Source organism: Oryzias latipes, chromosome 4 (genome assembly GCF_002234675.1).
Source record: "Oryzias latipes chromosome 4, ASM223467v1".
In the NCBI taxonomy this organism is placed as follows: Eukaryota; Metazoa; Chordata; class Actinopteri; order Beloniformes; family Adrianichthyidae; genus Oryzias; species Oryzias latipes.
In genome coordinates this window covers 30,475,103-30,491,219 of record NC_019862.2, presented here as the reverse complement: position 1 = coordinate 30,491,219, position 16,117 = coordinate 30,475,103, and the positions used below count along the sequence as shown (strand labels likewise).

Below are 16,117 nucleotides of genomic sequence, written 5' to 3'. Positions count from 1 at the left end.
TAAAAGCAGCGTAAAAAAGTCCACCGTCACCAACGGGTTTGGAAAAGCCGGTTTGCTGCGTGACGGAGAGAACAGCGCATGGAGTGAATTTACACTCCATTTACGGTTTCTAAGGAAACCGTAAAAGCGGAATTTTGCTTTGAAAAACTCACAGCCTCCGTGTGAGCTGGAGACATCTTCTCTTGCTGATTGAGCTGCGGGGCCGATGGCAGTCTGAAGGCTCCCACACGTAACAACGCATCCACCCCTCATACACAAAACGTACAGTATTAAGTCCGATTGCTTTGCACAGAAACCATTTGCTCCATCCATCGGCTTAACGGGGACGAAGTGATCCTCCTTGAAGCCGCCCTGGCCAGAGGTGTCGGAGTAGATAGGAAGGGGAGACAAGGAGCGCAGAGGCGTCCGCGGAGTGCAGAGGCTTCTGAATTCTGACGCACGCGCCGCACTGAGGCGCGCGTATCGCGCTGAGGCGCCCGCTTTTCAGTCGCCGCTGCTTTATTTTACCGTTGTGTTTTCTAACCAGTCCTGTTAGTACCATAACGCTGCTGCGACACAAGCGGAAGGAGAGCTTTTCCCGTTCACCCCTCCATGCACTGCTGCTACTTGCTAATTCTTAAACACGTACAACAGAATGGCGAGCCGGGCGTTGGCCCCGCCTTTAGCCCCTAAGACTCATGGGAAATGTGGAATCGCGGATGTAAATTTCCTCATTATAACTGAGGGATGTAATGTTGATTATATGGTTACTGTTTGTAATTTTATGTTAGATACCTAGATTGTCAATAAGTAAAAAAAAAATGAAATAAAAACACCATAACTGAGGAACTAGTGAACAGAATAGAGGTCCATGCTGTTTGACAGATGTCGATACACTCAAATTCATGAGCCAGAGGCAAAACTGGCACCACCCACAATGTGCTAATACATTGCATTCACTCTGGGATGCTGGGCGTGATCCGTCAGGATGACAATATCGGCTAACACATGCGCGGCTTGTACTCTGACGCGGCTTGTGTATGTATAAAATCAGTCAAACACGTGAATATGGGTGGGTGCGGCTTGTAATCGGTGCGCATTGTAGTCCGGAATTTACGGTACTCGCACGCTTTGGAGTAAACAACAAATCCAGACATAAAACCCCAAGGCTGTCGTTTCTTTCCAAATTATTCCCCTTTTTCATGTGCGCTTTGTCACAATACAGAAGGAACGATGATCCAGTCTGCTTTGTACTTAGGGACCTTCAACATCTCATGATGTCAAATTACACTTCACAAACTCTGTCATGAATTTACAGGTCTAAACTGGTCTAAAGCAGCTCTTTCCCTCCTAATCTTCTTCCTCCTCTCCGACTGATGTAACGTCTACCCTGAAGGCGTGACAGAAATCCATCCTCCTCCTCTCCGTAGGCATCTGGAGAACCCAGTGCAGACGCTGGAGGCCATGCTCCGGCCCAAGGTGGCCACCCTTCCGGGTCACATCCAGGCTGTGTACGTGCAGAACACGGCCAAGCTCTTTGCCACCATCCTGAAGAGCCAGGAGGGGAACAGCGACAGCACCACGTCCGAGGAAACCACCCAGCTGCTGATCGACCGCTTGCCTGTGTTTGTCCAGAGCGCAAACCTTGAAGTGCAGGAGAGGGTAAGATTTTCCAAACTCCCAGTTTATGACATTAAAGGCATCCAACACAGCTTCATCTTGTGTCCTCAGGCATCTTGCATACTGCAGCTCGTCAAATACATCCAGAAACTGCAGCAGAAGGATGTAGAGGTAGCAGAAGAAGTCAGTGCACTGTTTGCTGGAGAGCTCAACCCTGTAGCGCCCAAGGCACAGAAGAAAGTACCTGTCCCTGAAGGGTGAGTGGGTCCAGAATGTAGCGGAACCGTTGCTCTTTGTCTTCTTTTGCTCCACCATCGAGCTCCACCTGCAACGCTGTGCTGCGTCTCTGTCAGAAACGTGTCTTTCAAAGTCCTTTCCCCCTCATTTTCAGCCTGGACCTGGACGCCTGGATCAACGAGCCGCCGTCTGAAAGCGAGTCTGAGGATGAGCAGCCCAAGGCCATTTTCACGAAGGAGGAGCCGAAGCACGCTCGGCCCCGGCACACAGAGGTGGATGAGAAGGAGCTGGCAAAGGTACGCGCACCTGAAGCCAGCGGAGCTCTGGAGCTGCACGATAACGTCTGCTTAGTTAAAGTAGAAGGGTTTAATGTCATTTCATGCCTTAGAAAACTGGAAACAAAAACAAAATGCTGCCATTTATTGATTCATTTCCTCCTCAGCGGAGAGAAGCCAGAAAGCAGGAGCAGGCCAACAACCCGTTCTACATCAAAGCCTCTCCGTCCTCCCAGAAGGTACGAGCAGCAATCTCAGCTGCCGCTTAGTGACTTTTATTCCTACGTCCACCAGTTCTTTGATGCGTTTTTGTGCTGGCGATTTGTTTCTCTCTTTAAATGAGTAAAAGCACGCTCTTTTTCTGTACAGGTGTATCAGGACGCCTCTGGAGTGGAGCACATCCCAGTCGTACAGATTGACCTCAGCGTGCCTCTCAAAGTCCCAGGTGTGACGCACACTTCCTTTCCTAAAACCCAGAAAACGTCCCAAACAAGAATTCTAGCGGGAAAACCTCGCAGACATCAGGAAACGTACATTTTCCCGATGTGGGATTTTCGAGCCGTGTGGTGTTTCCCTCAGGTCTGCCCATGTCTGACCAGTACGTGAAGCTGGAGGAGGAGCGTCGGCAGAAAGAGAGGGCAGAAAAGAAGAAGAAAGAGAAGAAGAAGAGGAAAGAGAAGCGCAGCGGTCGAGGAAAGAAACACGACTCTGGTCCAGAGAGCGAGGAGGACATCACACCTGCGCACATGGTGGACATCGTTACAGAGGAGATGCCAGAGGTGAGCTCAGTCCTCCGGAAAAAAAGGCCTTCTCAATGCAAGTTAAAAATGTTTTTTCCATTATTAGAGACAAAATCTACCAATGGAACTAGTTCTTTCTTAAAACACAGTGTGATGTCCTGCCTTTTTAAGACAATTTAAACTGTGAAATTAGCTGTAAGGACTCATATTTAAGCATATAGCTCTGGTAATTGGAAGTGTTTTGTCTTAAATAAGTGTGTACTAAGAAAAATGTATCAGATCTAAACACCTTTACCCCCCTAATTATATCCTGTTGTAAGCACTGCCACAGTCCAATAATCCTTATGTCTGGACTATAATAGGGATGGGTATCGTTACAGTTTTAACGGTACCACTACTCGCATTGATACTGCTTATCGATCCGGTATTTTAACGATACTCTTATCGATACTTTTTGAGGACGAAAAATAAATAAATAAATAAACAAATAAAGTAAGAACATAAAGTGTTTTATTTCCTCACTATGCACCAACATAGTTTTTTTAACAAAACATTTTACTTTGTACATTTTTCCAACTTGAAAAGTAAAATACATGAAAAAATAAGTTATTTAAAGAAAAATAAACAGCATTGTTAAATAAAATACAGTTGCATAGGGCAACATGCAGGTAGAATGCAGAAAGCCGCACTTTCCTCTTTTGTTTTTTGTTGTTTGTTTTGAAAGTTCTGCATACGGTGCGTGATTTGAACTATAATAAACACATTCATCTTTGCCAATAATTTGACCTAAAACGTAAATGTAAACATGTTTACTTACAAACTTCAACCCGGCTGTTTGAATTTTTACTGACTTTGGAGTCAAATCAAACAAGTCTGTTTCTGGAAATAAGGCAATTCACTATTTAGGAATACAACAACCCAATTTCCCAAGCTGGGATCAATAAAGTGTCTTTATCTTTATCTTATCTTACAACAGGGGGGAAAAACGATATCGCGTAAAATAAGATGTTTTCATGATCTAATGACTCAGCAAGTTATTCAAGATTTATTGTCTTAAAATAACTTGTCACTGGGAATTTGGTTTTGTCTTGAATCAAGGGTAATAGGACATTTATACGAGGCAAAAATATTTGATGAGTTTGGGTGTTTTTTGCAGGGAATTCGGGTTTTTTTATGAAGCCTGTTAAAAGTATTTCTACTCTCATTCATCAGAGGCACCGTGTCAAGTTTCTGTTTAGACTACAAACAGAAAATTAGGAATCAACCCCCTTGAATCTTTTCTGGGTACTATATTTTTGCAGCGAAGTGCCCTATAACCCCGTCTGTCCATCTTTAGAATGCCTTACCCAGTGATGAGGATGACAAAGACCCCAATGACCCCCACAAAGCCCTGGACATCGACCTGGACAAGTAAGTCCACACTTTTGACTTCAAATCTGAAACGTCATGCTTTATTTTTAGCTTTACAGCAGCTGAAATGTCTGCAAAACATGAAAAGAGGTTGAAACTTTAATTTTTAACGTTTTTCTTACAATTAAAGGCCAGTTTTAAAGTTTGAGTGTGAAGTGTCTGTACAGATCTTAAATGTTTCTGATCTTTTTAAGCTTTCTGAGCACATTCTTGTTTCTGTTTTTCCCCTTTGAGTTTGAATTATTATAGCTATTATCTTTGTTCTCTGTCATTTTTTTGAGATGTTTCTGATTCATGAAATAACTGATTTAGATGAGTTTCACTATTTTAAAAAAGTTTTTTTTTCTGCTGGCGGATCAATGTTGAGCAAAGAAAATTGAAAAATCAATAAAACACAAACTAATCTATTGAAGTGTCTTGCATTCAGGAAAAAACAAATCTGGTGTTTCTTGAGACATTTTCTGAATTTAATTTTTAATTATTTTGAATTATAACCAAGAATTTCGACACTTTTTAAAACTATTTTTTTTAATCGAATGGAATAGGCTTTCATTATGAATCAGATTTTAATTTCTTTAATTGGAGGAGGCTTTTTTATTTTATTTTTTGGTGTTTTGGGGAGGGGGGGGTCCTGAACTCTCTGCTTTCATCACTGCAAACTGTGGCCTCAGCCGCCCCTCCTGCATTTCTTCTCATGGCATCCGACTCTGTTTCCTGTGTTTCTGCGTGCACACATCCATCACTGCCTTGTCTGTGGGGGCAGTTTGGAATTGACCGGGCGCAGGTGAGTAGCCCCCCCACACCCCCACGCCTGTACAAAGATGGCTTCTCTGCCTGGACAGGCTGCTTTTTGTCACTTTGTTCTTAAACTGTCGGCTTCCTGCTTCTCGTTTTTTTTCCTCCTGAAATCGTATCCCCTTGAGCTAGTTTGGTCTGTTTTCTAAAACTTGAATTTGTCTGCACTTGTGGTTAGTTTTGTGATTTATTTGACTTTACTAAGACTTTTCTCTAAACATGTAAGGAAACAGGAAGCTTTTTTTGACTCCCTGCTGCTGAGTTTTGCCCTCTTTGCTCTACAGACGACTGCATTTGTACCGATCAGATAATCAATACGCTTACTTAACAGAAAAAGTCTTGTTTTTGTTACCCTTAGGTAACCCTGAAGGCCCTTCATTGTCTCAGTATTAACTTCATCTTAGCAGCTTTTTTTTTTTTAGCAGCTTCTCTGTAACTTCCAGGAAAACAGTTAAAGATCCCTTCCAGTAAAATTTGTTTTTTTGGTGTTTTTTAACATGTTCTTGTGGTATTTTTCTGAAGATGGAGATGTATTAAGAAAATTAAGCCAACAATTGCATTTCTAAAAATGCCAAACTGTTGTGAAACCGGAGCAGATGCAGAAATGCCGTTTGAAAAACATTGTTAGTTACGTAGAAAGACCATTGGGAATGCTTTGAAAATGGATCAATAGATGATCGGAGAGGGACTTTAAGCTGGAACTTACAGAGGAAATTGCTGTATAAGTGAACTAATTCTGAATCTGGCTTGTTGAAATAATTTAAAACAAAAACTTAAATTTGGTCTTTGAGCTAAGAAATAAAATGCTGTTGAGTCCTCTATTTCTCTATTTTGGCTGTGAAAGCATTTGGGGTAAAAATACATTTCGTTTCTAATGCACTTTACATTTCAGAAAAAATGTAACGTTGTACTGAATTTAAAATTGTCTAGTATTTAAAACAAGACATCAAGAAATATAACATGCAAATATAAAAAACATTAGCTAGAAAACCAAAGAAAACTAGAAGGAGCCGCATTTCCAGAAGAAAATTCAGGGCTGAATGCTGTATTAATGAATGAAAATGACACTTTAAGGATTATAATTGGCACAAAAAAAGAAAGAAATGATCAAAGTTGACCATAAATAAAGTGAAAACAGCACAATAACAAAAAAGATATGTTTGTGAAAAATGTCAGAGCCGGGTATCGAACCAGCGAGCTTCTGCTCCAAGGATTCCCCATTTATTTCAATGGAGGCAGAAATCCTGATAATCCTGGAATATCTGGAAAAGTTCAAGGACTTGAAGGACCAAACATCATAGCTGGAAAAATCTGAAAGAGCTGAACAATTTTAACAGTTGAATGGTTAAAATAGAGGAAAAATTGTAGAAGGAGTTCAGCGCTAAAAAATGGTGGAAGATACTAGAATAAAGAGAAACAGGAAAACAAATAAAAACTGCCTTAAAAATGTCCAGAAGGGAGGACTCTGGCGATGGTGTCTCCCGATTGACCCAACGGGGTGTGGCCTGCAGGAGGCCGCGGTGCATGCTCAGCGCCGTGAGGAGCAGGCGGCGCAGCTCGTGGCTTCAGTGCGCAGGAATGTTTCAGAGCTTGTTCCCGGCTGCCTGTGAATGTCCGCGTGTCCGAGCTCCTCCTCCGAACAACGGCACATTCTCTGCTGTACATGAACTCGAGCTGCTTCATGGAGGCAACAAAAAAAAAACTGCTTGAAAATGCTGGTCTGCTGCACCCAACATGCCTGACCTGCCTTTTTGGGAACGTGTCGGTCATTTTTAGACTGGTCTGCCGCTGTGCGTTTGTCCAGGCCGCTTGCAGACAGCGAGAAACTGCCAGTGAGGGCGCACCGGGCAGCAGAGGCCCTCAAGAGCCCAGTGGAGGATGCAGAGGCGGACAATGCTGGCCCGCAGGAATCCAGAAAGAAGAGCGGCAAGGAGAAGAAGAAGGATAAGGACCGGGACAGGAAGGTGGAAGCTGTGGAAACCTCATCACGTCTAGGGAATGGGATGCACTTGGTTTGTCACACTGACGGGCTTTGTTTCTGCTTTTGTTTTTGTAGAAGAGCAAAGAAGAGAAAAAGAAGAGAAAACACAAACATGAAGGAAAGGAGGAGGACCTCCTGGGAGGAGACGCCAATGAGCCTGTGGCGCAGTCAGAAGAACCGAGTGAAGCGGCAGAACCGCCTGCTTCTGCCACTGCTGAGGTACGCCTCCAAAGCTGTTTGTTAGCCAGGACTTGGTTTTAAATACCACAAACCAGAACTCTACAATCAGATAATTGAAGATAAAAGCACTGTCCCATATAATTCAGTATAACGTCTGCCATGTAAAAGGATACATGGATGGTCTGCACTGACTCAGCACTTCCACTTCCAGCCTCTCTTTCAATCCACTCTAGTGATCACGTATCAGCTTCTTCACAGCTGACAGTGCAGACTGGTTTATTCATGAAAGCTGCTCTGTACCCCCCTTGAAGTGTGACTGGTGAAGGAGAGCACTTGAATGCGCCTTAGACGCTTATACTTTATTCTTCATCGGGAACTCCTGATCCGATCGGGAATCGGGCCTGATCATGTTGTTTCAGACTTGATCGGAATCGGATCTTGTATTCTGACCAGGGATCGTGAATAATTATCACCTATTTGACGAGTTTATAGTTAAATATTTTTCTGGTTTTCTAGTTGCATAATATTTATTAGATTGCACAAACTACTTCACAGAAGTGAACTGTTTAAGTGTTTACAGGAGGTTAATAAAATAAAAAGGGGGAAAGCCTGGATCTGGTCATTTTGCATTTGTTTGTTTTTTTAAAGTTTCGGATCGGGACTCTGTATCGGCAGATTCTCCAAATCAGTTGTCTATGAATCTGGGCCATAAGCTCCAGATTCGGACATCCACAATTCTTCCTGACAGTCTGTACTGCCTCTCCATGTAAACCCGTATTTCCCGGCTCATCGCCAGCAGGAGCGTCTTTCTCCGGAAGCTAACCTTTGCACTGCACGCGTCACTATTATCCAAGCTTCTCCTGTGAAGCTCAGCCAAACCTTTGCTCGCTTCGCCATTGGAATTTTTGACGGAAGCTCCTCCCACGTTCACAACCCCACCCAGTCTTGTATGAGCCCGCCCGCTATCGGTGGAAAAGTAAAACGATTGGCTAGAATCGTACAGCTAAAACTGAGTAGAGTTCAAATGATTGACGCGTCCGAAACGAAGCGCCGTAATCTGCGTTTTGGCGCGGCTCCAATAATACCAAATATGTTGGTACTGGTACCAACTTGGCACTGAGTTTGTTTACCCATCCATAGTGCTGAGATGCTGAACCTGCTCGGCCCTCACCTCCTGCCACTCCTCTCCCTCCATTCCTCTTTCAGGTTTCGGATCTGGATTTCTGGCTCTCAAACGCTCCAGTCTCCTCTAGAACCCAGGTTGAGTTGCCCCCCCCTGTGTCTTACCCTCATCTGCTCCTCTTCCCATAATCCCACGCTTCATGAATCTTCCTCATGAATTGGATTTGCTGCACAGCTGGTGTCACCGGCCTTTCCGTGTGCATCTGCTTCTTCTTTCTCCTCCTCATGTGATATCATTTCCTCCACAGGTCGCACAACGCTGTTCTCTCATTCTCAAGCCTGTGTCTGTCCTCTAGCATGTGTGTGTGTGTGTGTGTGTGTGCACACACGCAGAGCGTGTGTCAGTCGTCAAACAGCAGCTGTTGTGTTTCCTGTTGGCGTCTCAACGTCGATGGGCGCTGTTGTTGTTGTGTTGGGGGTGGAAATGCTGAAGCCGGGCCTGATCGTTGTCGGTGTGGTTTTTGGCGTCTTCACTGCATCACGGTGGTCTTCTCCAGCGCTCAAACTGAAAAACCAAAATGCTGATATGAGGCTGAACCAGGATCAGCTTAAAGTGAATGAAAACTCAGATTGTAAATTTAAAGAAAAAATAAATAAAACATGAAAAAATGCAGGAAAGAAATGAAAACAAAGAAAGTTTTTTTGTTTCTCTCCCTCTTTGCTTCCAGTCGCCGCTTCACAGTTTTAATTCAGACTTAAAGTTTTTTATGTGGAGGTGTGGCTTTGAGCCCATCGGCTGTCAGGTGGCGATCATTGAGGTTCTGGTGACGTCATTTCCGCTCTAGAACAGCGTCTGTTTTTGGCACAGCCTTTCGTCCCTCCTCTGATGTACCAAACTTTGGAATGGTGGAAATGAAATCAGTACGGGTGTTGGGAAAAAAAAGATTCGGCGATATATCGCGATAGATCATTTGGTGATACTTGTATCGATTCAAAATGCTGTCAGGACGATATTTATTGAATTATTTCTGAGCGTCCTTCAGTTGTTTTCCACTTAAACCTCTAGTTGGCAGCAGAGAACACGGAGCCTCTATGAGCAGCTCTACTCTGCACAAAACAGGAAGACCTCAGCCAGAGGCAGCTTTATTTTGAGACATGAACTACTTAGTTTTTACTTGGGATGGGTACCCAACTAAAACTCTGAGCCGTGTTGCTGCCAAAAACATATAAAAATATCGATTGCAGGGCTTTTTAGCTCAGATAAGGACGGGTGAAACACTGCAGCTTCACAGCGGCTATAGGCTAAAAATGCACTTAGCATCAACCAAATGCTAACGGCAAAGTGGGCCAAAGTTCTGCAGAACCTCCCAGCAATAGATTCTAGTTGAGCGACCTGATGGATCAGAGTGATGCGTACGGCGCTCTGAAAAAGGGCCGACATCGTGGTGATGACCGTTACTAGTTTACTGCAGAGCAGACTGTGATGCAAACAAAGCATCTTAGCCACATTAAAGGAACTGTCCTTCATCCTGTCATGCTGCCTCATCATCACACTTTTTTTATTGTTGAAGTACTATTCAGGCTCCTGGACCGTTTAAAAGTACTGGAGAAGCTACATTCAGCAATATTTAAAAAAAAACAGAACTTTATTTATTCAGTCATACTTCTACAACCTTGTTGGTTAAGACACATTCATTCTTTGTGTTTTCTTAAATTGAAATATATTTTGTTGTGGAATTCAGACTGTTGACTGTTCCCCTGCTATATTTGTAGTTACCAAAATAAAAGCACTACAAATTTGCCTGGGTAAAAGCAACTTACATAGGAGATACAGTTGCAGTGCTTAACACTGTGATCATTAAATAAACTGAATTTGACAATTTTATTTCAATGAAAGACGTATTGAAATTCAGGTAGGTTTTTTTGTAAGTCATACTAAAAAAAATAAAGAAAGAAAATGTGTTGAGGTACAACATCAGGATACAAATCGTATCACCAAAACACACCCCTAGAAATCAGTATAACTCTTGCCATCCTATGTCAATCATGTCCTGCTAACCAATCAGCTTAAAGCCCCACCCCCAAGTTAAATTAATACGTACCTCGAAATCAAGAAGTCTAAACTGAAACTGTGCATTGAGGACAGAGAGAAACAAATAAACAACATTGAAAATAAAAAAGAGCAGCTATTACAGATACATATTTTTCATTTTTTACAGATTAAGGCTTAGTTTTATAATTTCAGTTTTCAGGATTTCTTCACAATTTTTTTCCAAAATTTCAATATTTGCTTTGTCATATGTGTTTTTTAGTTTCACTTTTTTGTTTTACATATACAGTCTTTTTTTTTCTTCAATTTTACAATCTGGGTTTTTAATCAGTTTGCGCTTATTTGACTCCATACGTTGACATTTTTAAGGGCTTATATCATGCAAAAATTTTTTGAGCTTTAAATATATTTCATTAATTCCCACGTTAATGTCGGCGTTCGGGCGGCGCCCACAAAGAGGGAAAGGCGGTGCTTCAGAAATCGAGACGTTTTACTTCCAGGTAGGAGAAAAAATATAACTCCTATTTCATAAAGAATGTGTTCCCATGGTGATACATATGTGTTTACTCTGAAAGGCCTAAGAAAAGCACGATATAGACCCTTTAAGCACTTCTCACTGTAGAACGACTCTTTTCATTTCCTTCATGTTGATCCATGCAGGAAACTTTGTGAAACACTGAATCCAGGTCAGGTTTGGGGGCGGAAAGCTGCTAAAAATATCTAGAATTTTAAATTGACCAGGAAGATATTTACAACGTGAAATAAGTCAACTCTCCTTTACATAAATAAATTTAAAAAGAAAACTCTGTCCATGTAGCATTTCAACTCCTGGTCTTGGAAATTTTGGGCGTTTTTTCTTTTTCTGTCTGCACTCGGCGTGTTTTTGCATTTTAGCCTAACCGTTCAAGAAAAAGTCCCCTGAATGAAGGAGAACCTAGCAGGACGGGTCTTTCAGTGATGCAGAAGGCCGTTAGTGCCGTGGATCCACAGTCCCAAAGCTTCTTGCTGAACATGGACGTCATCACCACCTTGTTGGTTTGTCTGGGCTCCGTTTGGATGTTTTTTGTTGTAGTTAGTCCTCTTGCATGTTCACACTCTTCACTTTGATAAATCCACTCTGGTTCTATCACCGATATCTGAGCTGTTTTCTTTTTTTTTTTCTGGTCACTAAGTGATCTTTTCTAATCTCTGTCCCTCTTCCTCACAGAGGAGGCGCTCCTCCCTACTGCTTGTCCTCCATAAACTAACACGTGCATTTTGGTTGTGTCTTTATGTCTGAGCAGGAAGCAACAACCGTGGCGGCAGCGGCCGCAGCGGCCCCTACCACACCCACAGCACCCTCCATCACGGCGCCAGTGTCAGAGCCAGATGAGCCCCAAGATGCAGAGATGGAGGAAACGGTGAGTCCCCTCTGCTTTTGGGGGTCTCAGGACGACGTTCCACAGACCTGCCGTCACTTTCTCCTTTTTTTCCTCACTGCCATTGATTGATTGTGCCTGAATTTGTGTATATCTTACATTTTAGAAGTCCTCCAAGCACAAGAAGAAGAAGCAGAAAAAGGAGAAGGAGGAGAAAAAAAAGAAAAAGAAGCATCACCACCATCACCACCGCCACAGCGATGGAGGTGTGGAGGAGTCTGTGCAGAACGGTACTGTTGAGGAGGACGAGCCTCTCCCGGTTAGTGTCCAGACGTTTACCCACTCTGTTTCAGGCGCTCTGTTGTACTTTCAACTTCCTGTGCCATCCCTCTCTCTACGGCTGTGTCTGAATTCGAGGGCGGCGTCCTTCCTGTGGTGCATTTGTAGGCCGCTTACATGACAGCGGCGCGACAAGTGCTGTCCAAATTAAACGACTCCTTCAAATGCGTCCAACAAGTACGGCCTTCTTTTTGCCGAATTGGATTGGTCTAGTGTGTCTGTCTATGCTGTACATATCCCAAAATGCATTGCGGCCGGAGATTTTCTGACAACAATGGCGGACTGTGAAGCTAGAAATAATTTCACCTTTTTATTAAGATTAAAAAGTTGGATCAAATAAGTCAGGAAAATTTCGAGCTCCATGCCTGGTTCACTACTCATCTCCGTTCGGGACTCAGGGTTGCTAGGCAACAGGAGATTTGCAGATGTAATGGTTGGAATTATCTAAAGGCCAGACTCGTCCAAATTCAGTTGTGTACATCCGCTCGACGAAGGACCCGCCCAAGGTCGCCAGGGAAGGCCGCGGCCATTGAAGGATGCAGCCCTCGAATTTGGAGACGGTCCCGAAGCCTCGTCCTCGGTAAAATGTCTGCAGCTGCTTATTCGTACTCTAGATTTCATGTAGGAACCACTAAAAGGTGAAAAAGATCCTCCTTTAACCCATAACTGGCTAAGAAATTGGACAACAACTTCAGCCTCGTTCGACTTTTAAGGTGGGATGGATAAACCCGAAAAATAAAAAAAACTGTCACTTTAACTGATATTTTCAAAATATAACCACGATTCTACAATTTATGCAACTTTATTAGATACTCGTAACATTAGACAGCCGGTTGCTGAATAATCTGCATTATTATGATGGTTTGTGGGAAAAGCTGTCACAATAAATCCATATTCGAAGTAAAGATAAATGCAGATTTCTTTTATTTTGAAGTGTTTCCTCTCTGACTCTTTTCTGCCAAAAAAAAAAAAAGTCCTAATAAGTTTGTTTTTTTAGTTAACTTTATTCGCTTGGGGGTTTAGCGGGCGGCGTTAGTCGCTTAAGAAATGAACAGATAGATTTTTTTTCTAAAATAAAGCTATTATAACCAGAATATCAAATGAAACAGAAAAAATGTAGGTCGTGTCTGTTTCTCTGTGGCGTGGTAGCAACGGTCCCACCGACCGGTACCAGTCAGTGGCAGGGGGTGGGGGGACCACTGCTACATGTTATAAAAGTCTGTTGGCGCCCTCATGATGAACTGATTGATGGAGAATGCCTCTGCTGACCGGAGTCTTCCTCTGCTTGCAGCCCATGTCCAATTACTGCCTGCTGGCGGAGAACGCCTACATCAAGATGGTGAGTGATGGAGACGGGAGTTTAATCTTGATTTTGCTCCATCCGGTTTTTCCTGTTTTTGTTTCATTGTGGAGGAAGAAGCAGGTCGGCTCAGCTTGACCGTCTCTGTTCTGAAAAACGTTTTCATTTACTGCAAAATCCCAAAAGTCCTGTTAGACTAAACTGTATTTTTCCTGCAGAACACTCCAGATCTGTTTTCATGCATAAAAGACACTTTGAAAAAGCAGCGTAGACAGAAAGACTTGTGTGTTAAAGGCTTTATTTTAATGCGTGTCTTTTAATGACAGAAGGATTCAATTTACAGTGTGACCACTGCCCCAGTGCTCCTCTGGAGCTTCTGCTCTGCATGTTCTAGACTCACCATGTTCCAGCTAATCAGCAGCGACTGAAGCAGTGTTAACAGGAAACGGGGCAGAGCTGCAGTCCACTGCTGTAGCCCTAATAAATTCTTCTTTTTTTCTTCACTTGATGGGATGAGAAGCTCCTGACCGCTTCTCTGCAGCTCTGAGGCTACAGCATGGCCTCAAAGGTTCTTTGGTTCTTTCCTGTTCTGGGTTAATCCCAGTTTGCACCAACTCTGGTCTCCCATGATGCCTTCTCAACGCCACACATGTCTGTCTGTCGCTTTAAGATCTTTACAAGATCCCACCTGAAGATGTAATTTACTGTGGTTAGAACCTTCTCAGGTCCCATAAAACCCTTAATTTAGCTGTTATGAGAATTAAATGTTGAATTTGTTTGGTGTTTTCTGGTTAACAACAGCAAAAACCTAAATTATTCTCCTTTTCTCACATTCCTGGAAGATGGGGGAAGATGCCGATCAGGTACCGTTCTAAAGTTCCGTCTTTGACTGGACTTTGTAGAATAATTCCTCCTAGATGTGTTCCGTGGTTTCCTCTTTCCAGACCCCCCTTCAGCCTGATGGCGGGAATTCTGCTGTGATGAAACTGTGTTGCTGTGTGACAACAATTCTGACTTTGTGCTGTTTTCTGATTGATTCTGTGAAACAATGGGTCTTTTCTTGGGGGTCACTGTGCTTCATTGGGATTCCTGAGTGCCTCTCCTGACCATGCAGTAATTAAACAGATTTTTTTTTAAATAGATTTTTCTTTCACCTTGATTTTCTTCCTTTTACAGGTGTGTGACATCCAGGGCAACCTGCAGGATGGCAGTCAGGTGGTGGTGTCCGTTATATTCGAGAACAAATGTAGCAGCTTCCTGAAATCTATGGAGTTCAATGTCCTGGACTCTCTGAACTCAAAGCTGCAGCGGCCGGAGGGCTCAGGTCCTCACGACGGCCTCACCGTGCCCTTCCAGCTGCCCCCCGGTCAGTGTCTAAATATTCCCATTACTGGATCCGTTTTTCACTCTTGTAAAAGTGACTGTAAACTCCTAATTTTACTCATAAATTTAACACAGTGGTCCCGTGTTTATCGCATTGGCTGCTTTCTAAAAATAACCCTTGATAGACAAACTCTACAAAGTCGTCTGCTCTATTTTATTTTATTTTTTTACAATAATTTCTGATGTTTTATAGCTGTCAAACTCCACTAAACACTTTCAGACTTTTCTCTCTTGTTTAAACTCACCAAGTTCAAACCTTTGCAGAAAAATAAGTCCGGTATTATAGAATGAAAACAAAGATTTGGAAAAACTGAACACATTCTGTACAGGAGACACAGAGAAGGTTGATGGTCTACAGTCCATCAGGATGCAGAACATAATGCGTTGTTCAAAAACGGATGGAAAATTGCACAAAACAAATCGGCCGGACCGCGAAAGGTGAACTGCGACATAGTGAGGGACCACTGCAGTGACGTTATTGCAGATTTTGTGGCCGTTTGTGCATATTAACGAAGTGTCATGTGTATCGATGTCACCTCGGAGGAAAAGTTTGTTTTCAAAAAGGTCAAACATCTGAAACCTCCTCTGCTGCTGCAGGAGTGTCCAATGAGGCCCGGTTTGTCTTCACGGTGCAGAGCATAGTGATGCCACAGAAGCTGAAGGGGACTCTCACTTTCATTGTGAAGGTTGGTTGGAAAACACAAACACAAGGCGGTCGTTGGAACGCGTTGCATGTTGGGGTTTTAACTAACTCTGCGAGAACACATTTGCTCTGTTTTAGCCTCAAAACACCGCCGGCCTGCACATTTTTAGGATTAGTTTCTCTGCTGAAAAGCAGGAAGAAGCTTGGACGGGACGACTTTGCCGCTGTCGACCCAAAAATATTCAATTTTCAATTTTCAATTCAATTTTATTTGTATAGCCCAAAATCACGACAACAGTCGTCTCGATGGGCTTCGAAGTAAAACATGAAATCATGAAATATGCTAACGGTTGCCTCTGCTTGTTGGCAGCTGTTTTCAAGACGTTTGGTTCTGAGCAAAAAGTAGTAGAAAACTGGTTTCATTGGTGTTTTGTTAAATTTAACATGTTTTATCGGTCACCTTTCTCAAGGTTAACCTTAAAAACCCACTTTGATCATCTTTAGATCTGTTTTCAAAGTGGCATAATTAAGATGATGCTGTTTTTAGCCAAAATGTAAATTTAAAAAAAGGTGTTTTTTCTGCAGAGCGGCAGTAGTTTATTGGAAATTCAACCCGAGTTGAAACACCCCCTCCCCTCCCTTCTGCTGAGAGTTCTCTGTTTAAAATCTCTCCCGTTAGCTAACAGCCCCCACACCCCCGATCTA

General features: G+C 42.9%; 1 protein-coding gene across 2 annotated transcripts in view; it reads left to right on the top strand.

Annotated features, from left to right (window-relative positions):
• ap3d1 (adaptor related protein complex 3 delta 1 subunit) overlaps nt 1-16,117 on the top strand; it is a 32,592-nt gene that overhangs the window by 13,308 nt on the left and 3,167 nt on the right. The window contains exons 15-29 of one of the 2 annotated variants that reach the window (XM_011474527.3): nt 1,410-1,641; nt 1,711-1,856; nt 1,991-2,132; nt 2,279-2,350; nt 2,481-2,556; nt 2,691-2,890; nt 4,188-4,261; nt 6,861-7,020; nt 7,113-7,256; nt 8,424-8,477; nt 11,673-11,789; nt 11,914-12,066; nt 13,378-13,425; nt 14,563-14,752; nt 15,367-15,455. In XM_011474527.3, coding sequence (XP_011472829.1) covers nt 1,410-1,641; nt 1,711-1,856; nt 1,991-2,132; nt 2,279-2,350; nt 2,481-2,556; nt 2,691-2,890; nt 4,188-4,261; nt 6,861-7,020; nt 7,113-7,256; nt 8,424-8,477; nt 11,673-11,789; nt 11,914-12,066; nt 13,378-13,425; nt 14,563-14,752; nt 15,367-15,455 — 1,897 coding nt within the window. The remainder of the gene's footprint in view (nt 1-1,409; nt 1,642-1,710; nt 1,857-1,990; nt 2,133-2,278; nt 2,351-2,480; nt 2,557-2,690; nt 2,891-4,187; nt 4,262-6,860; nt 7,021-7,112; nt 7,257-8,423; nt 8,478-11,672; nt 11,790-11,913; nt 12,067-13,377; nt 13,426-14,562; nt 14,753-15,366; nt 15,456-16,117) is intronic. The other variant, XM_020702731.2, reaches the window with a different exon arrangement.